At 56.3% G+C, this 20,753-nt stretch overlaps 1 protein-coding gene and 1 pseudogene across 4 annotated transcripts; one reads left to right on the top strand and one right to left on the bottom strand.

Annotated features, from left to right (window-relative positions):
- The first annotated feature begins 1,188 nt into the window (after positions 1-1,188).
- Positions 1,189-20,612, top strand: HSPA12B (heat shock protein family A (Hsp70) member 12B). Of its 4 annotated transcripts, none has more exons than XM_025469423.3 (14): positions 1,189-1,302; positions 6,789-6,848; positions 8,531-8,628; positions 8,799-8,849; positions 9,654-9,778; positions 12,838-13,024; positions 13,334-13,438; positions 13,739-13,855; positions 15,698-15,872; positions 16,823-16,909; positions 17,336-17,440; positions 17,557-17,815; positions 18,313-18,416; positions 19,054-20,612. In XM_025469423.3, the coding sequence occupies exons 2-14, from the start codon at positions 6,806-6,808 to the stop codon at positions 19,689-19,691; spliced, it is 2,094 nt and encodes a 697-aa protein (XP_025325208.1). In that variant the 5' UTR covers positions 1,189-1,302; positions 6,789-6,805; the 3' UTR covers positions 19,692-20,612. The 4 variants fall into 4 exon arrangements, with proteins under 4 accessions (XP_025325208.1, XP_025325209.1, XP_025325207.1 ...); XM_025469422.3 differs by having other exon boundaries at positions 1,190-1,306; XM_025469424.2 differs by lacking the exon at positions 8,799-8,849.
- Positions 10,029-12,426, bottom strand: LOC112673428 (40S ribosomal protein S30-like; annotated as a pseudogene).
- Positions 20,613-20,753: the final 141 nt, after the last annotated feature.

The raw sequence follows: 20,753 nt of genomic DNA, 5'->3' as shown, positions 1-20,753 counted from the left end.
CCACTCCCACCCTCCTCAGCTTTGCTCAGCTTCTGGCATGACATGAAGACCTAACAGCCCCCCATCACACACCTGTCACACACATAAATACAAACACATGCACAAAGACACAAGATACAGTGACACAATTATGTAATATACATAGACACAAAGACGCAGTCACACAGATGTCCCAAGAACACACTAACACATGAACACAGATACACACATACAGCCACTGGCACACAGAGATGCACTCATTCACACAGACACGCACTCACCGGAGCAGTCAGGGGAGGCTGCCGATTGGATACCCTGCTGGCTTACTGGCCTAGGTACTGCCATCCCAAACTGAGTGGCACAGCACATCCCTACCTCGGACCTGGCTACAGGGGCGCTCCAGGTCAGTGACCTGATGGTAAGGGCAACATGCCTAGGAGGGGCAATGCTTAAGCTGAGGAACTTTTAGATGCGCAGTAGGGGAGGAGGTACAGTTTTTAGGGAGGGAAAAAATGGCCCCTACAAAGGTCTGGGGTAGTGGGGCAACTGTGATGCCCAAAGAACTGTGGGGCCCTCGTCTGGGAGGGGGAGGCCAGCCCCCCACTGCTGGGAGACGTGGCTGAGAAGCAGCCCTTGGCCCCTGTCCCACCTGCGCCCAGCCGAGGTCCTCGTGGGGGCCCACTGTGCAGACCAAGCTTCATCAAGGAGAGAGCCAGGCCCAGCCGGGCCCCAACGGGCTGACCTCACCTTCAGTCTGACCCTGGAGCCTAGGCTAGGGCTGGGTGGCACGTGGAAGGTGGGATGGATTGGGGACTGTAAGTAAGAGGAGTCGGGACCGGGGGGACAGGAGGGGTCTGGGCCGGGCCCTCCCTCACCAGCGGCTAAGCTGAGCCCCGAGGTGGGCCCTTTGGGCGGGGAGACAGAGCCCCTCCGCCGCGCCGCCGGCCGCAGGAGGCCAACCAGGGTTCTGGAATTCCTCTTCCCTCCCTCCGCCTCCCCTCCTCACCGCCCCCCACACCCACCCGGGAGCTGCGGGCGGGCGGAGGGGGGGCGCGGGGAGGGGCGGCGGCGCGGGCCGGGCTGGGCCCCTCGGAGAGGCCCGCGCAGGCAGGCCCCGCCCCGGCCTCGCACATCTGGGCCGGGAGCGCGCGGCCATCCGGCCTGGGGGAGGGGGCGGGGGCGGGGGCGGCGGGGCGCGCGGCGAGCTGGAGGCACCGGCCGGCGCACGTCGAGGGCTGCGGCCGCCGCGGCGGGGCACGGCCACGGGCTGCGGGCCCGGGATCCAGGCGGCGGGACGGAGGTCGAGCTGTCGGGAGCGCGGAGGGAGGTGAGTTCTGGGCGCCCGAGCTCCCCGAGAGGAGAAAGGCGGCGAGGTGCGCCGTCCGGTGGGTCCCGGGCTGTCCGCTGAGACCCCCCCCCACCCCCGCCTCCAAAAAGGCTTCCTAGCCCTGTGGGGCCGGGCTGGGGACGGATCCTGCCCGCCGTCCTCTCCAGTGGGGCTTCGGAGCGGTGACCGTGGGCTCCCACCCGGGCTTCGGGACCCCACACCGGCTCTGCGGAGGGCGGGGGGGGGGCTGAGGACACCCCAGGGCGGAGGTAGGGGTGGGGCTGCGGGGCTGGAGTGGGGCCGAGGTCTGCTCCAATAAGCCAGTTTGTGGAGGACACAGTGCCTCGACCAGACACGGAGACCTGGGGCTTGAGACCCGGCTGTGTGTGTGTTTGGGGGTCACCTGGTGGGGGAAAGGGTTCCTAGGGCCTATGGTCTGGGAAGCTCGAGAGTGGCGGAGTGGCCAGGATGCTACAGTTCCAGACGTGGGCAGGCCTCCTGACCAGGGACCTCTGGTTTCTTTCTGTGAGGCCAGTTCAGGGGCCCAGGTAGGGTGGGGTCTCCACTCCCTGCAGAGGCGGTGGAGCGGCTCTGTTAAAGCAAGCGTGCGTGGGGGGGGGGGGGGGGGGGTAGAGAGACTGCGAAGGAGGGAGCTCTAAAATATGGCCTCCCTGTGCGAGCAGAAGGGGCTCTGGAGCCCCAGAGGGTAAGGGAGGTGATGGGGGGACTGGTGGGCAGAGGATGGGAGGGGCTTCGGATCCTGGGCTCAGTGGGACAGAGGTTGTTTGTGAACTGGCTGCTGCAATGATGAGGACCCAACAGGGGTGGGGCAGGATGTATGGAAAGAAAAGTTGAGGACAGGGAGGGGCTGTGGGAGGCCATTTATGCCTCCCGCTGCCCCACCACAGGAGAGGCAGCCCCCCTACCCCACAGCTCCTAGTGGTCTTGAGGGTTCCTCTCCAGAAACAGACTGGAGCAGCCCTTTGGGTGCCATTTCTAATCTGTCCCTTGGCCCTGGTTGGTCCAATCTGTGGCTTGGGAGAAATGCCTGTGGCCTCTCTGCCTGCTGACAGAGGCCTATTCCGTTAAAGAGCCAGCAGGACATTGAGCAGAGAACAGTGGATGGGAGAGGCAGGGTCCAGTGAAAGGAAGCGGGCAGGGGAGGGAGGGGAACTGTAAAGATCTGGGTGGGCTCTTTGTCTACATGGGCAGAGGACAGGTATGTGTGGAGTCCTGAAATCCAGCAACACTACACACCCTCAGTGTTCTTTGGGGGTGTAAGTACTCAGCCTTAACATCCCCTTTCCCAGGAAGAGATTCTGGGAAAATGTTCTCCATCAGCCCAGAAGTCCTAGGCTTTTGTGAGTCTGGGAAGCACTCTGGAATGGGAGTCTCCTGTTTTGAGTCCATGGACTCACCCACACCGCATCCTGGTCCCCAGTGACGGGTAGATCATACCTATTGGGTAGAAGTCAGGGCCAGAGGTCAGCGTGAAGCTGAAGATTGGAGATCAATATGAAGCCAAGGACTAGGGGTCAGTCCATGGGAGGGTTAAGGGTCTGGCTGTGGGTAGGGTTGGGGTCTGGCTGGGGCCAGAGTTTAGCCTGTGCTTGTAGCCAGGAAATGAAGTTCCTTTCTGCATAAATCAGACTACCACACCCAGTTATGCTCAAACCCATAAGCATCACCAGTCTGAATTAGTGGGCCCCTGGGGTGAGGGTCTACTTTACCCCATGTCCAGCTATGGATACTGCCCAGTCATAGCTTTGGGGAGCCAGTGTTGTCTCGAGCTTCATGATTAACATTCTTTTTAAGTGTTTCTGGGTATGTATGCACGATGGGGGATGTCCCAAAGACATATGAGGCTGCCACTCCCTTCTACTTCCATCTCTCAAGGAATCATCAGGATCCTCCTTCTTTAACACAGATTGATTTAAGTTCTCCCTCCCTCCCTCCCTCCAGAACTCAGAATGATTAGAATAAAAGTCTTAATAAGACCAGAAACTTCTGGGACACCTGGGTGGCTCAGTGGTTGAGCCACTTTGGCTCGGGGTGTGATCATGCCCCTTTGGCTTGGGGCATGATCCTGGACTCCTGGGATCAAGTCCCGCATCAAGCTCCTTGCAGGGAGCCTGCTTCTCCTGCCTCTGCCTATGTCTCTTCCTCTCTCTCTCTCTCTGTGTCTCTCATGAATAAATAAATAAAATCTTAAAAAAAAAAAGACCAAAAACTTCTAACGAGGAAATTCAAAACCTACACCATGAAGGAAAAGAAAACTGCTCACACCTGTACAAGTCCTCCCTTAATCAACCACTTTCCTTACCTGGACTTGTTGGTCTTCACAAGTCCCCTGTGTGACCCATTTTACAGGAAAGACAATGAAGCACAGAAATGACACAATCACTCTGGCCAGGTGCCATCATAGGCCTTTGCTGGCCCTGAGACCTCAGGGGAGGGGCACTCTGTGTCCACATACTCAGAGATGGGAGATAACTGGAGCAGCTTCAGACAGCTGGGAGGACTGTAGGCACACAGTTTGGACATGGAATCCAGCTTAGAGTGATAACTCCTGAGTCGTTTTCTCCTGGTGGTTCTAGATTGATTCGCCTCCAAATACAATAGCATTGGTCCAGAAAATTCATTCATTCCTTCAACCTCCTACCACAGAGCCTGAAACAAAGAAATGCTCAGTGTTTGCTGAAGAATTGAAATAAACTACCAACAGGGCTGTCAGCCTCTCCCTTGTGTCCTCATTCCAGTGGTGTGCTGGTAAATGTTTTACCATCAACTCTCTCAGAGGGAGAAAAACCTGATGTAGAGGGTTTGCCAGTTTCTGTGGTGTAAATGCTAACATTGTGGCTGATTTCAAGTCACCCATGTGCTGTCAATGAATACAGAGTTGGGAGGAGACGCAGAATCAGCTCTTGGGGCTGGGGAGGACCACCTCCAGCACACCACTCCCTCCCCCTAAACTGAGCCCCTGTTCTGGCTCTCAAGAGCCATACCCATGCCTACTATTGGCTTTCCCTTTTCTTAGCACCACCCTGCTGCTCAGAGTACCCACAAGCAGCCCCTATCTTTCTCGTGATTCTCATTCCTGGGCATCAAATTGTGCGCCTCTGCTGACAGCAGGATTGCAAGTGTCTGGAATTTTTTTTTAATATTTAATTTATTTATTTACGAGAGACATACAGAGAGAGGCAGAGACATAGGCAGAGGGGGAAACAGGCTTTCCACGGGGAGACCTATGTGAGACTCAATCCCAGGACCCCAGGATCATGACCTGAGCCAAATGCAGATACTCAACCGCTGAGCCACCCAGGTGCTCCAAGTGTCTGGAAATTTCTATGGTGCTGGACATGGGGGAGTATTCTGGACATGTCGAAGTGTCCGTCCTTCCTGGGGCTGGGCTGTGTAAACTGTGTGTGAGCAAGGGTGTGTGCGTTTGCGTGTGACAGTGCTCAGCTCTGTGTGTCTGCCTGTGTTCTGTTAGCAACACCTCCTGATGGGGCCACTGGCTAGAGGGAGTGGGCTCTGAGCAGCCTCCCCTGTGTATAGTGGGGCTGCCCGGCCTATAGCTGAGGACAGTAGCATGGGTGATCTGAAGATTGGCCCAGAGGTACGTTGCATGGCATCTCTCAAACTTGAATGCACATAGAACCATGTAGGATCTTGTTAAAATGCAAGTTCCGACTCAGCAGTTCTTGGGCAGGGCCTAACAGCTCCCAGGGGTCCAAATGCTGCTGCCTCCAGCCTGGCCCCTAGAACTTCACAGGCACAAACTCAGGTTCCTCCCATCTTAGGAAAGAAAATGAAAACACATCCTCCCCTCCTCAAGCTCTGTGTTCCTGCAGCTACTGCCCTCACACCAGCCCCTGATCTCAGCCAACCTTCTTGCAGATGCTCACTGCATTCTCCTACCCTCTGCTCACTTCTTGCCGAGGCTCGCTTGACTTCTACCCCATCTCCATCATTCACCGAAATGCTGGCTCTGGGCCAATGAAAACAAGTGTTTCGAGGCTCATCTAATAACTTCTAAAGGCATCTAGCTTCGAGTGCTTGTCTTAGATCTGAGATCTTCCCTGGAACCATAGCAGGCGTCCAGTCTCCTCAGGCAGCCTGCCTTCCTCCAGACAGCCTTTCTGTGCTGATTCTCCCTTCTCTTCCCCCGCCACTCCCTGCCAGGCCTCCCTTGACCATGACTCCCAAAGGCACATCTCCACCTCCGCTTTCTCTCTGACCTCTGCATCTCATGTCATCTGGCTCCTTGTCTGTTCTCTTGGCAGTTTCAAAACTGTACCCAGAAGTCTACCCCTTGCCCCTGCCAGCCTGACCTTCTCCAGTGTTCTCCACCTCACCGGCCACCTCCTAGCTCAAACTGGACAATGTCACCTTTGACATCTTCTTCTTCCTAATTCCCCATATCCAATCTGGCCATCTTCTGTCATCGGCCCTGTTGGTTCTAACCTCTAACTCGAGAACTCTGCTTCTGTCTCAAGACATACAGCCACCACTATCATCCATCACCTGGAGCCCTGAGAGGGCTTCTGCTTCCGTGCTGCCTGCTGCAATCTGCACTCTCCATACAGCCAGAGGGACTTTTGAAAATGCCAATTTAGTCATGCCTCCACCTCTGCTCTGCTACTTCAAACCTTTCAAGGTTTGCTGTTGGCCTTCATATAAAACCAAATCTAAAATAGGGTCCCCGAAGGGTGCCTGGATGGCTCAGTCGTCTGCCTTCGGCTTGGGTCATGATCTCAGGGTTTTGGGATCAAGTTCATGAGGCTCCCTGCTCAGTGGGGAGTCTGCTTCTCCCTCTCCCTTTGCCCGTCCCCCCTGCTTATGCCCTCTCTCTGTCTCTCTTTTTCTCTCTCTCTCAAATAAAATATTCAAAAATTTAAAAAATAAAATAAGATAGGGTCTTGGGGGCCTGCCTACAGGATCAGACCAGTCCAGCCTTTCTGCCTGGTTTGTATCCAGCTGTGACCTTGACAGCATCCTTTGTAATCTCAAATTCACTTGGGTGATTATCTGACTCTAATCAGTTTCCCCACCAGGCTGTGGGCCTCCAGGGCAGGAACAGTGTCACTCTGGGTCGCTGATGCCTGCTAGCACCTGGCACAGAGTGAGCGCTTGAAAACATTTAGGAGCATCTTGATTCCAATAAAGCCACTGTTAAAAAGATATTTTTGAGACAAGCAGGGACTGTGAAACTAAACATTAGATGAGCCTGAGGGATTGCTGTTAATATTGTTACACATGACACTGGTGTTGCAGTGTTGTCTTTAAAGCCTTTATCTACTGGAGAGATGTATTGAAGATTTTATAGGTGAAGCAACATGATGCTTGGGATTCATTTCAGAGGACTCCAGCCAGAAGTAAACAAATAAAATAAAAACAAATAAAATAAAATAAATAAGCGTTCAAGGAGGAAACAAAAGAACAAATAAATGCTGTTCTGTTTGTCTGTTCCTGCTCACAGTCACAGGGCCTGCAGAGATGCTAGCTGTCCCGGACGTGGGCCTGCAGGGGCTCTACATCGGTAAGACTCTGCCTCACCAACCTTGGCCCTGACCCACCACCCCACCCACCCTGGCACTGAGACCCACCCCCAGTCTGCATGTGGGTGTCTCTCCCACTCTGAGCGAGCAGACACAGGACTGTGTGTGTGAGTGTATGTCTGTGAGTGTGTGCACCCAACACTCACAGGACCATGTGTATGTGTGTACATGTCTTGAGCAAGTTCTGTGAACATGGGACCTGGTAGTAGTGTATTTGTAGTTTGTCTGTCTGTCTCTCTGCCTGCGGGCAAGTCTCTGTGTGCAGGACCTTTGTGACAGTGCATATATATTGGCAGGTGGGTCTGCATGCACAGAATTCTGCATGTGTGCACCCACTTCTGCCTGTGGCCTGGCCTGGGGGCGGGCCCTGGGCTCTCTGCAGGGGTGGGAAGCCAGGAGGCAGGAGGGACACTCCTCAGGAAGTCCATTAACAAAGACCTGGCGGGCTGGGCCTTCCTTCCTGCCTCCCGTCCCCTGCTCCGCTCCGCTTGAGCTACAGCAACTTGGCGCCTCAAGCTGGAGCTGGTGGCAGGGCCTGGGCCTATACTGACCGCCTAGAGAAAGGAGCCCTGGGAGAGTGGCCGCCATCCCCTGCCCTTCCAGCACCTTGGGACAGACTCTGACCCTACCTAGGCACTTCCTAGCATCCCCCCACCCCATGCCTCACATATGTTCCCCGGGGTGCCCCAAGGCCAGGGAGAGCTAGGACCTCTCAGGGCAGGACAGCTGCTGAAGGAACACAGGCCCTGGCCCTGGCTCAGCCTAAAGCCAGCCAGACATGTTTGACATGCCAATGAGTCTGCACACCAGACCCCATGAGCCTCCTGGGCCAGCCTCCCTATCCCCACACCTAAATCTCGGGGCAGCCGCAGTACCCCCAGTGTGGTGGTGATGAGCCACCAACCCCCACCCAGGGGATGTCTGGCCAGGCAGGCCCTTGAGCTGCCTGACAAGCCAGACTTGGGGCTGCCTTCCGGAGCTGCTCTGCCTCCTGCCCCCAAATGCCAGCTCCAGGTTTCTGCATGTTGTGAAGGGAGGCTCAGAAGCCAACGTCCTAGTGTTGTGGGCACCCCCAGCTCAGGGCTGGGCTGGGGGAGTTCCATTCCCCTTCTTGGTCCTCATCAGGCAGCTGGCTGGGACCGTCCTTGGCCCTTAGTGAAGGGAGGGTGGGAGGGTGGCTCCTTCAGCTCCTGATTAGAACCATGTGGCCAAATGCTACTGGGGAGGGGAGCAGCCCCACCTCCTGCTCAGTTCCCTCTGTGCATCCCCATCTTCCCTGGTTTCTCTGCCCTCCACCCTCACCTCTGCCCCAGGAGCCCACTCACCCCATCTCTTCTGCCCTTCTGGCTCTGGACTCAGTCTCCTCCATCCCCCATAATGCTTCTCCATCTTTCCCCTCCCCTTGCTGTGTCTGAGGGATGCTGGGGGAGACAAGGAGTCACCGGGTGAGGCCTGAGCCACCCTTCAGGGGTAGATCACCTCAAATTGACTAAACAGGCCCTCCATCTGCCCCTTCTTCTGTCTTTTCCCTCCCCCACTAGACCCACTTCCCCAGCAAGGTGCCTCTTGTCTCAGCCCAGTGAGGACTGATGGAGAACCTCCTAGTGCCAGGCCATCAGCCCCTATCCTGATTGTGCCAGAGTGACTTGCCCTCTCTTTGCAGGCTCTAGCCCTGAGCGGTCCCCTGTGCCCAGCCCGCCGGGCTCCCCAAGGACCCAGGAAAGCTGTGGCATCGCTCCACTCACACCCTCGCAGTCTCCAGTAAGCCTGGGAGCAAGGATCTTGGTGGTGGGTGGCCTGGATGCTATGGAGATGGGTCGTGCTCCAGAGAGCAAAGCCTGGTGTCTAGCAGAGTCCTGGTGGGGCCTGGGCTGGGCTGGGAGTGGTGCCATGCCTCTTGCCCCAGCACACTCCAGTCATGTCTCTCCCAGAAGAGTCAGCCTCAGGTGACCTTGGACTATAGAGGTAACAAGTCTACTAAGGTGAGCCCCACAGAACTAACACCCAAACAGCCCCGCTCTGGGATGACATCCATGGACCAGACCCCACCTATGGCAGGGGGACATCTGAGCATGTAGTTACTTTAGGGCCTTAGAGCACTGGGCCTTTCAGAGTTTCTCAACGTCCTGTCACCCATAGCCCTCCCCGAATACAAGTTCTATCTGGGGAAGAGAAGACACATTGCTAAAAATTAGCTTGGAAACTATTAACTTGAAGTATACAGGATATAATCCGCCCCTGCAAACTCCCTGGGTCACCCCAACCAAGGTGGTGTCACCCTAGTGATCCAGCCTGAGGACCACCCCCCCTTGTTCTCAGAGAGCCCAGGCCTGGCCTGGGAGAAGGAAGGAGCCACTGTGTGCATGTGCACAGGCCTTTCTTCTCTGCCACAAAACCGACACAGTCTGGTTGTCTCACTGTGGCCACAAAGATCTGGAGGGTCAAATATACACAGATTCTTGTGTTACTAAAGCTGTCCCAAGGAGCTGTGAGATGGGGGTGGGGCTCAGGAATGGCCAGGCAGAAGGTGGGCAGAGAACTGAAAGAGGAAAACCAATGCTTAAGCCAAAAGCTGCAGAGGGCGACCTGAGAGGCCTTTGAGATTCTGAGCAGTTGGCAGCTCCAGGGCTCAGCCTGGAGCGTGGGAGGGTGGGAGGCGAGGGGAGCCCGGACAGGTAACAGAAGCCAGGGCCAGTCTGGACCATAGCCAGAGGAGAGGAGGGGCTTGGGTATGCAGTCAGTCAGGCCCTCAGGCTGCTGCTTAACTCTGGGTCTTGCCCTCACAGAAGCCCGAGGCCCGAGCCCCCCAGCATGCTCCTTTCTCCGTGGTGGTGGCCATCGACTTTGGCACCACCTCCAGTGGCTATGCCTTCAGCTTTGCCAGTGATCCTGAAGCCATCCACATGATGAGGTGAGGGTAGCTGGGCTGGGAGATGGGAGCGGGGGTCTTCACTCCCTGGGATGGGCCTGGTCTCAGAAAGACTGTCACTGAGGACACATGGAATCTCCCCAGAGCTCCCTCCATCCTTAGCACACACACAGAGATGCACATATATGTGTTTTTTAAATAAAAGTGGGATATCATAAGATTTGCCTTACTTTTAAACTTGCAATATTCTTTTGTAGATGTTTCATGTCAACACATAAAGCCGCAATTTCTTTTCTTTTCTTTTCTTTTCTTTTTTTTTAATTCACCTGCTTTATTTTTTCTTAAAAAAGGAAAAAGAAAAAGGAACCAAACAAACAACAAAAACAAGGTAGCTGCCTGGCTCCCCTGGGATTTAGATGTGCATTTTGTTTGACAGAGCTGTTCTTCATATCAGCTCCTGTTAAAGCCACAATTTCTTTTAAAAGCTGCATAGTATCCCACAAGTACATATGTGTCATGATTTTTCTACTGATAGTTTTAGGAGGTTTCTTCCCCTCTCATTTTTCACTATTACAAAAAGTGCTGCAATGAATATCTTCCTTGAAAGCCTGTGCTGCGCTTTGTGTGTGGTCAACAGGCAGATTCCTAGATTGAGCACCAGGCCCAGTTAAGGTCGGGGATGTGAAGGATCAGAGGCTTGACTGAGTTGACAGGCCACAGTTGTTATGAAAGAAATGTGCAAAAAACCCATTCTGATAAGTTTTGTTTGAACAATGCCTTTGTTTGACACTCCCCTCTAGGCCTCAAGACCCTGATCTTTTCTTTGAGTGTGTCTTAAAAAAAAAAAAAAAAAAAAGATTTTATTTATTATTCATGAGAGAGACACAGAGAGAGAGAAAGGGAGGCAGAGACACAGGCAGAGGGAGAAGCAGAGGGAGAAGCAGGCTCTGTGCAGGGAGCCCGATGTGGGACTCGATCCCGGGACTCCAGGATCATGCCCTGAGCCAAAGGCAGGCGCTAAACCACTGAGCCACCCAGGGATCCCCTCTTTGAGTGCGTCTTAGTGAAGCTGCAGCCAGTAGGTGGAAGACCCTTCTAGAAGACCCCAAAGCTCCATCCCAGACTGGGATGGGGGAGCAACGGGGCTTCCCCAGGGCCTGGGAGGATGAGATGGCAGGGTGGATGAAGAGACAAACATTAGAGTCACTTCCCCAAAGATACAAGGGACTTGACCTGCATGAACTGTCCTTCCCCTTTCTTTGTTCTATCCACATCCATATCAAGCCACAAAGGCTCTGGGCACTTAAAGCCCTCTAGGAGCTGCAGGGCATTCAAGCCGGCACGCTTGTCAACACACACAGCTGAGACCATGCTGGACTCCATGCTGGGGCTGAGGACCAAGAAAGGACACTGTCTGATGAAGGAGACAGTCACGGGAAGTAACTGGAAAACTTCTTGGCTTCCTCCCAAGCCCTCCCCCAACCCTACCAGCCACCAAGCCCTGTCATTTCCATCTCCCTAATATCTCTGGAATACCCAGACACTTCTCTCCATGGTCACCACTCCTAAGTTTAGCTCTCCCCTCTCTCACCTGGATGGTAGCAATATCCTCCTCTCTGGTTTTTCTTCTCCATTTTTCTCTCCCTCCAGTCTGTGGCCACATGGAGACCAGTGACCTTTCCTCCCCCATCTCCTCCTCCTTTTCTCTCTCTTTCTCTCCCTTTTTCTCTCTCTTTGACTGGGCTAAATGGCTTTATTAGAGAAAGACAGGATTACAAAGGACTTAAGAGTTGGCACTAGGGCCCTTCTTCTTGCCAAATGTGGACACAGCATTAAGAAAGCACCAGTTCTGGGATGCCTGGGTGGTTCGGTGGTTGAGCACCTGCCTTTGGCTCAGGGTGTGATCCCGGGGTTCCAGGATTGAGTCCCACATCGAACTCCCCGTATGGAGCCTGATTCTCCCTCTGCCTGTGTCTCTGCCTCTCTCTGTGTGTCTTTCATGAATAAATGAATAAAATCTTTAAAAAAATAAAAAAGAAGAAGAAAGCACCAGTTCTGCATCCACTGTTTGGCCTGGCCTATCTTCTTTTTCTTCTATTTGGCCACTTTGGGTCTGCCCTCTTACTTTCCCAGCATGGCCCAGGGAACCATGGACTTTACCTTCAAGCATGTGGATGGTTACTTCCCAGTCTATGTGAGCCTTGATCTGAGCTATTGGCCCCTAGCCAGTCACCTCAAGGGTATGTAGCTCCTGGGCGTGAATGAAAAGCTCTGAACCAGAAACTGAATGGCGGTCACCACTGCTGCTACCACAAATCTAGGCAGAAGGGACAGTAGCTAGTTCCCCGTGCTCTTTCATACCTCTAAACTTTTGCACATGCTGTTCCTTCTGCCTATATTCCCAGTTCCTTCCCCTAAAGGCTGCAGGGACAAGCTTGGCTTAGAGGGGTCCAGGCATCAGAGAAAGGCAGAGGGAGGGGAAAAAGAAGTTTCAAGCCAATGAACTAGACAGGGAGTTCTGGAGATCCAGATGGCACCTGCAGATGGGGAGGTTTGGAATCTGATTCAGGTTTTGAAGCCCTGCTGGAGGTACAGTCAACTTGGGGATAGCTGTAAAGGTGGGTCAGATAGGAATGATCACCAATGCCTTGAAGGACCTTGGCGGTGGAAGACAGCCTAGAAGGGGGCATACCATCTGGCTGGGAGAAATCTTTTGCTAATGTCCTCTAAGGATACGTCAGGAGGCCAGACCCAGACAGGTGGATAATGGCCTGCTGCTGCTTAAGAGTACAGCAAAGTGAAGTCCAATGGTGCACCTCATGGGTGGAAGCAGGAGCTGAGAATGTTGATGGGTCCTGTGGCCCAGGGATAGGGAGGATCCCATGAGCAGCATTTATGGAGATTTAAGTGGATGCCAAGCACCATCTTCACAAGAACCCTAAGAGGTGGGTATTATTATTTCCATATTACATGCAGGCAGACTGAAGCTCAGGAAGGCTAGGTGGCCTGCCCAAGGTCATACAGCTGATCACAGAGCTGGTTCCCAACCCCAGGAAGGGAAGGTTTCACTGGACCGCACTGACAGCCCTGTGCCTCCACAGGAAATGGGAGGGCGGGGACCCAGGAGTGGCCCACCAGAAGACCCCCACCTGCCTGCTTTTGACCCCGGAGGGCGCCTTTCACAGTTTTGGCTACACAGCCCGCGATTACTACCACGATCTGGACCCTGAGGAGGCGCGAGACTGGCTCTACTTCGAGAAGTTCAAGATGAAGATCCACAGTGCCACTGTAAGGCACGCACCGGTTCGGGGACCAATCCAGCCAGGGAAGCGGGGCCAGGAGGGGAAAGGAAGGGGCTCCTGTAGGGGGAGCAGAGGTAAGAGGTGGGGGAGAGGCTGAGAGGGCGGGGCTAGAGGTGGGGCCAGGATTGGATGAGGGGCGGGGCTAACGAGAGGGGCTGGAGCCAGAGCTACTAAAGAATTAGCAAGGACACTTCAGAAGGGAAGCACCAGGAAGTGGGGGGATTTTTAGAGAGAGGTCGTCAGGAAATGTGGGCAGAGCTATGACCTTCGGCAGAATTGCCAATATCCCTGCCAGGATCTCACCTTGAAGACCCAGTTAGAGGCTGTAAATGGAAAGAAAATGCCAGCTCTGGAGGTGTTCGCCCATGCCCTGCGCTTCTTCAAGGAGCATGCCCTTCAGGTGCGCTGTGGCCCCACCCCTGCCCACCGAGGCAGGAACCCCCGGGGTCCATCCTCTCCTCTCACCCTATCCGTCAGGGGTCAGAAATTATCTTCTCTGGCCCCTGCCTTCCCATCTGATGAAGCCTGCGGGGGACACACAGGTGTTGGGGAAGGGGGTGTTAGGAATTGCTCCTACTCAGCTGGGAAGTCGTGCTGAGGCCTGAGTAGTTCCTCCAGCTCCCATACAGCCCTAAAGGCTGAAGACACCCCACACCCCAACCCAAACCAGCTTATCCCTCACTGCCCCCTCCTGCTCCAGGAGCTGAGGGAGCAGTGTCCATCGCTGCCAGAGAAGGACACTGTGCGCTGGGTGCTGACAGTGCCTGCCATCTGGAAACAGCCTGCCAAGCAGTTCATGCGTGAGGCTGCCTACCTGGTGAGGACGGGCAAGCAAAGCAGGGGGTGTCACTGGGGAGGGCTCCAGGGAGACCCCAGGCCCTCCTTTACCCACCACCCTTGGGACCAGTCATTGTGTAAAGACCTCTGGCCTTCTCCTCCTGAGCACACTGGATGGTTGTTGCCCCCAGGAGAGGGTGTGAGTCTGCAGGAACAGAGAGCAGGGGGACAAGAGGCACAGCCAAGCCAGCTTAGCCGGTGTCTTAAGTCAGGTTCCCTAGAAGCAGAGCCCAAGACAGGGACTCTTGTGCACGTGGTATATTGAAGAAGGGCTCTCAGGAGAAAGAGGAATGAGGGAAATGGACAGGATAAAGACCCGAGCAGGAATGTGGTCTCAACTGGAGTCTAGCCTCAGCCAGGTCCCATGGAGAGTGCTAGAGGGAGAACTGTACCCAGCAGTTGACCACAGTGAGGCAAGGCACCTGGCTTTCTGTATATCCATCAGTCTGTCTTGGTTGCTGGGGGGTGTGTGGGAAACTTCTCCAAGTGAGATGGTTTCCTCCACCTCAGCCAGCACCAGTATTGTCAGGGACTCCACCACCATGCCTCAACCACTGTAATTTCTTGAGCAAGGGACACAGGACTATGAGACGATGAAGGAAAGTGATTTGGACCAAAGCTGGGCTTCCTACCATAAGAGATGCCCAAAGGTCTGGAGAATGGGGGGAAGGGTGGACAAGTCAAGTCCCCCTACCTCCAGTGAGATGGAGTGAGGAAGTAAGGAAGCACAACCTCCCAGAGCAAGACTCATTGTTTGGTCCTTGGGGGACATCCTAGGACCTCCAAAAGGCCTGCCAGTGCACCCCCTGGAAGATATCAGAGCTCCCAACCCCCACCCACCATGGGCCAGGTATGCTCCAGGTGTCAGATCTGTGTGTGCCTGCACTTATAGGAGCTCACCCTGAGGTAGTGGGCATCCCTACTGCAGAGACCAGGATGAAAGCAAGGCTGTGCCCAGCCAGGATAAGCACTGCCCCCCACCCTGCCGGTTTATCCACCCTGGTTCCTCCCACACTGTTCCATGGCTGCCAGTTCAGGAAGGGCTGACCCTGGACAGGAAGTCTAGATACCCACCCATCCCCAACCCCCACCCAGTCAGAATCCAGGGAATCCCACAAAACCGTAGAGTACTTCCCACAGGGATCCCCTGTCCTGATACAGGAAGCAGAAGATCCCGAGTGTTTTTCTCCCCCCAACTGACCTGTCCTGGCACCTGGAATTTTACTGTTGTCTCTTGGTGCCTGTATCTGATTCTCTGGGGAAGCAAGTTCTTCTGGGAGTGAGGAGGCCTATGGGTATTCTCTGCCAACCAGCCTGGTGAAGGACATGAAGGACAAGGGTTCAGGGAGCCAAAGGGGACCCCCCACACATACCATCTCCTCTAATTGGTGGTCTGGCCATTACACCCCCATACACACTGTGCTAGAGTCTGGGCTAACACTTCAGTTGGTGCTCAGCTGGCCAGCCCTGCACATGTGAAGGGGACCTTGCTGCAGCCTGGGCCACCTTAGGCAGCTTGGAGGGACAGAGCCCAGGTGCTCTAGGTTTCTCACTCTGTCTAGGGTCTCTTCCTCCTGGGTAACCCCATGGCATTCCTGGCAGTGGCGGTGCCACTCCCCAGCCTGGTCACAGGGTGGCTGGGAGGCAGTTCCACATGTGTGCAGCACTGGGGGGGGGGGGCGGCGAGAGGCCCACCATGGGTGGGGTGTGATGGAGAGGTGGTGGGAGCCCCACAGGCCCTGGTTGCCTGCCCAGAGGTGCCATCTTAGGTGTGACACTTGACCCATAGAGCTCCCTGGCCCTGCCCACCACCTCTCCCCAGGCTGGCCTGGTGTCCAGGGAGGATGCAGAGCAACTACTCATCGCCCTGGAGCCAGAGGCTGCCTCTGTCTACTGCCGCAAGCTGCGTCTACACCAGCTCTTGGACCTAAGCAGCCGGGCTCCAGGCAGTGGACGCCTGGGTGAGCGTCGCTCCATCGATTCCAGCTTCCGGCAGGGTGAGCTTCCCCCAGGGGCACTACCCAATGGTATTACATTTGCCCTTGGAGGGTTGGAGGGTCACTGAGGCCAGAGGCTTGGCCATGTCCAACATAAAGAGGAGATAACCCCTCCTCCCCCGTCTCCAGCCCAATCTGAGAGGGCAGAAACATCTCTGGTGCAATTCAGTCTGAGGGAGGAGGCACAGCCCTGACCTGGGGAAGCCCAATCTAAGGACAGAGATTTCATGTTGCCCTGGAGGATCATTGTCTGAGGAGGGTAGGACTCAGCCCCCATCCTGAATCTGAGGGTAGGGGGAAACAAACTGTCCTGAGGGGAGGTGCTCAGGTACTGACAATGAGGAAGTCAGCTCCCATTCTGAGCCAAAGGTGGTCTCTAAGGGTTTTGTCTTAAATAGCCACTGAATCAGCCGCCTCTCCCATCCTGGCACATCAGCTGTCATTCCCCTTCCCCCACAATAGCCTTGAGCTCCTGCTACCAAGCTCCAGCTCCAGTGTCCCTGGACTGGGCCCTGAGACAGCTATGGTCAATCTTAGTCACTCTCCCAGATACCATCTCCTGTAAGTAGGAGAGGTCCCTAACGCTAGGCTCCCCTGAATCACCCAGGACCAACCTCTCCCCACCTCCCCCAGCTACGCACAGGTCCTCCAAACTGTCCCAACTCTGATTTTGCCATGCCTCAAGCCTGCCAGCGTTAAGGGAATGTACTGTAGCCAGAAAAACTTCCCCTCAGCTGTTGGTTACCCCATCAGGTTTTTCTGGACCCTCTGAGGTTCAACATTGCCTTCTCCTAGTTAGAAGTAGTAGAGCAGGAGTTTCAGGAGAACTGGCTGGTCCAGATACTCATGGAGGGTACTGGTGGGAGGATGGGGGTCAAGATTGGTAGCTGAGGCACCTCCCTCTAACCCCACTGTCCTGCTGTCCCTCCCTGCCTCCCCCCCAACCCCAGCCCGCGAGCAGCTGCGCAAGTCCCGCCACAGCCGTACATTCCTGGTGGAGTCTGGTGTTGGAGAGCTGTGGGCAGAGATGCAAGCAGGTGGGGGGACAGAGGGATGTTTCTTGGGCCCTGAAGGGAACCGTAGGGGCAAGGGAACCTTCTTGAAGTGGGTTCCAGACCCTAGAAACCCTGCCCCTACTCCTCCATCAGCTGCACCTAACCTGGTAGTCTTCCCATGGTCACCTGCACCTCCATGTCACTCAGCCTCGCCCCTAACTCTCACTTCTCCGGGGGATTCTCTGCTGATAGAGTCCTGGAAACATTTTCCCCAAAACCCTTGCGCCCCTTCCCGGTGGCCTAAGTTTCAACTACCTGAAGCCCCTTACAGCCACTCCTACTCCCATCCTCCCCGCAGGCAAGGGTCTCTGGTGTGGGGCAGGGCTGGGGGCTGGGTGAATCTGGAAGGGGAGCAGAACTGAGGGTGCAAAGCAGATCAGGAGTGTGTGCTCACGCTCGCCGCCACAGGAGACCGCTACGTGGTGGCAGACTGCGGAGGAGGCACGGTGGACCTGACGGTGCACCAGCTGGAGCAGCCACATGGCACCCTCAAGGAACTCTACAAGGCATCCGGTGAGTAAGTAGCCAGCCAGGCAGCACGCTGGGTACCCAGGGCTCGCGGGCCCTGCCACCGCCCTCTGGCGGCGGAGTCTGCGCCGACGTCCCCTTTCTCCCCTGCCCGACCCCAGGCGGCCCTTATGGCGCGGTGGGCGTGGACCTGGCCTTTGAGCAGCTGCTGGGCCGCATCTTCGGCGAGGATTTCATCACCACCTTCAAAAGGCAACGGCCGGCAGCCTGGGTGGATCTGACCATCGCCTTCGAGGCCCGCAAACGCACGGCAGGCCCGCACCGTGCAGGGGCGCTCAACATCTCCCTGCCTTTCTCCTTCATCGACTTCTACCGCAAGCAGCGAGGGCACAACGTGGAGACAGCCCTGCGCCGCAGCAGGTGGGGCCCGGGGACCACGGACTCAAACCAGGGTTTGCGGCTGGGGAAAGCCCCTGCAAGGGAGGATGTGGGTCCCACAGGACAGTGGGAATCCGCCCCATCTGCCCCGTGCACATTTCTTGCCAGCCGACAGCAGGCGGAGGGCATGAGCATCCCAGCTAGAATCCGCTAGAACCCGGGTGCCAACTGGGGCACAAATCTTGAGCCTGGAGGAAGGGCCAGTAACTTTCTCCTTGCACCACACCCACCTCGACAGCCACACACAAACACACACCCTATACCAGGCAGTGTGCCTTTGTTCCTCCGCCCAGAAGCAAAGAGAGGCTCCTCTCCTGGGACTTCATGCCTGGAACGCAGGCGGGCTGCTAAAGCCCCTGAGGGAGTGGGGTTGGAAGAACACACAATTTGCAGTCAGTACCCAGCCACACTGGCCTTCCAGGAACCCTGGAAGAACCCTGGACCCTGACCCATGAGCCTGTGCCCCCCTTCATCAACAGCGTGAACTTCGTGAAGTGGTCCTCACAGGGGATGCTCAGGATGTCTTGCGAGGCCATGAACGAGCTCTTTCAGCCCACCGTCAGTGGGATCATCCAGCACATAGGTGAGTGCCTGAGCTTGGGTCCTCCACTAACCCCCGCATTCACACTCAGGTGCAGAAATGATTCTTCCTTATTAGTGCCTGGACACATCCACACATCCATACACTGCAATGAGACCCAGAATCATCTGGAACACCTGGAGGACACAGTGTGGTGGGTATTAAGAACTAGGAGGGATGATATGCGTAGTCTCTCCAAGTGACAGAACCTCCGGTGCCTTGGTTTCCTTACTTATAAAATCGGGCGATAGTATTGGGTTCCCAAAACTGTGATCCCAGGGATTTCAATGAGCTGAAACATCTAGAGATGCGCACACAGTCGGCAGTAGACACTTAGTACGTGTAAATGCGTATCCTTATCTAGCCCTCCACATTGTGGTGGGAGAGGAAAGGGGGTAGCATGCTGGGGAAGCAGAGCCCGCGAAGACTGCCAGAAGCACTAAATGAAAACTCTCGCTTTTTCTTCATCAGAACCCGGCTACTGTTTTAGAGTGAAATAGCTAGTTTCTAGTTGCCAGCTGTGTACAGGATGGCGGAGGGGAGGGGCCTGTGGCCGCAGGGCGGCGGCCTAGCGGCTGGTGCTCTCTCACCTCCTGTTCCAAGCTCTCACCTCCCCCCCCCCCCCCCCCCCCCCCCGCAGAGGCGCTGCTGGCGCGGCCCGAGGTGCAGGGCGTGAAGCTGCTGTTCCTGGTGGGCGGCTTTGCCGAGTCGGCCGTGCTGCAGCACGCGGTGCAGACGGCGCTGGGCGCCCGCGGCCTGCGCGTGGTGGTCCCGCACGACGTGGGTCTCACCATCCTCAAGGGCGCCGTGCTGTTCGGGCAGGCGCCGGGCGTGGTGCGCGTGCGCCGCTCGCCGCTCACCTACGGCGTGGGCGTGCTCAACCGCTTCGTGGCCGGGCGCCACCCGCCCGAGAAACTGCTGGTCCGCGACGGCCGCCGCTGGTGCACCGACGTCTTCGAGCGCTTCGTGGCCGCCGAGCAGTCGGTGGCCCTGGGCGAGGAGGTGAGACGCAGCTACTGCCCAGCGCGGCCGGGCCAGCGGCGCGTGCTCATCAACCTGTACTGCTGCGCCGCCGAGGACGCGCGCTTCATCACCGACCCGGGCGTGCGCAAGTGCGGCGCGCTCAGCCTCGAGCTGGAGCCCTCCGAAGGCGCGGTCCCCGGCCGCCGCGAGATCCGCGCCGCCATGCAGTTCGGCGACACCGAGATTAAGGTCACCGCCGTCGACGTCAGCACCAATCGCTCCGTGCGCGCCGCCATCGACTTCCTTTCCCACTGAGGGCGCGCGCGCGCGGGGCGCGGTGCCAAGCCCCACCCTGTGCTGGGCCCCGCCCTCTTGCGGTCCCGGGTCTGGGGCGCCGGCTCGCGTGGACAAAGCTGCTGGTTCTGAAGTCAGCGCCTCTTCCCCCTCCCTTTTGCCCGGGAAGATGAGGTCGCAGGATGGGTGGGGACAGACTCTAGCTTTGGAATTGGGCCCGGGTCCGCTGACTGGAAGGCTGAAAACCTCTGCCAAGGGCTGAGGTCAAGGACTGGGAAAAGGTTTGTAGGACGGTGTGCTCACAGGGGGCACGTGACCTCGAAGGCAGCATGCACCAGAAGACCAAACCACGGTTTGAACTGGGTGGGTGGAGGGGTGGGAGGTGGAGGTAGCTGGGAGAGGCCGGCCAGGGCAGCTGCAGGAGGACGGGGGATGTGCAGAGTTTGGGCCTGAAGGGCCCAGCACATGGACTGATGGGCTTAGCCAGCACAGGGCGCTGGACAGAGAAACGCTACGGTGTAGATAAATGGCTGGAGGCTGGCACAAGCGGCACAGGGGTATGGGACCTTCCCGGGTGTGGTACTGGCCATCCAAGTATGACTGCTAATCTTTAAAGTGCCTCAATTAACAGGATAATGAGAAGGATACGGGATGAAGGCACTTATGAGAAGATGTGGGGGAAGCCGGCTGGGGGGCCTTCAATCAGGGCAAATGACTCATCTGAGAAGGCCCCAAGGGCAGCCTATGAATGACCCTCTTGCACCCTCTCCCAGCCACCGACAGTAGGAGGTTGGAGGACTGTAGGGAGACTGGAGAACTAAGGGCTGATCCTGGCTCTGCCGTCAACTCAGTGTGCCATTGGGACATTACCTCCCCACCCATGACGTGCAGCTGCCCACCTGCCTGAGAACCCTAAGGCGACAATAAAGCATTTATGCTTCAGGTGGGGTATAGCCTGCTGATACCTCACAAGAAAGGACCCCAATAGAGGAGTAGTGGAGGGGGCTGGTTCAAAAAAGGGAGTGCTTTCGGCTCTGCGCAGAGCTGGACACTGACCAGAAGGGGGCGCTGCTCTCTGTCAAA

The sequence above is a fragment of the Canis lupus genome, chromosome 24 (assembly GCF_003254725.2).
Source record: "Canis lupus dingo isolate Sandy chromosome 24, ASM325472v2, whole genome shotgun sequence".
Lineage (NCBI taxonomy): Eukaryota > Metazoa > Chordata > Mammalia > Carnivora > Canidae > Canis > Canis lupus.
Note: the sequence above shows the minus strand (reverse complement) of the source record. Positions and strands in the feature narration are given on the sequence as shown.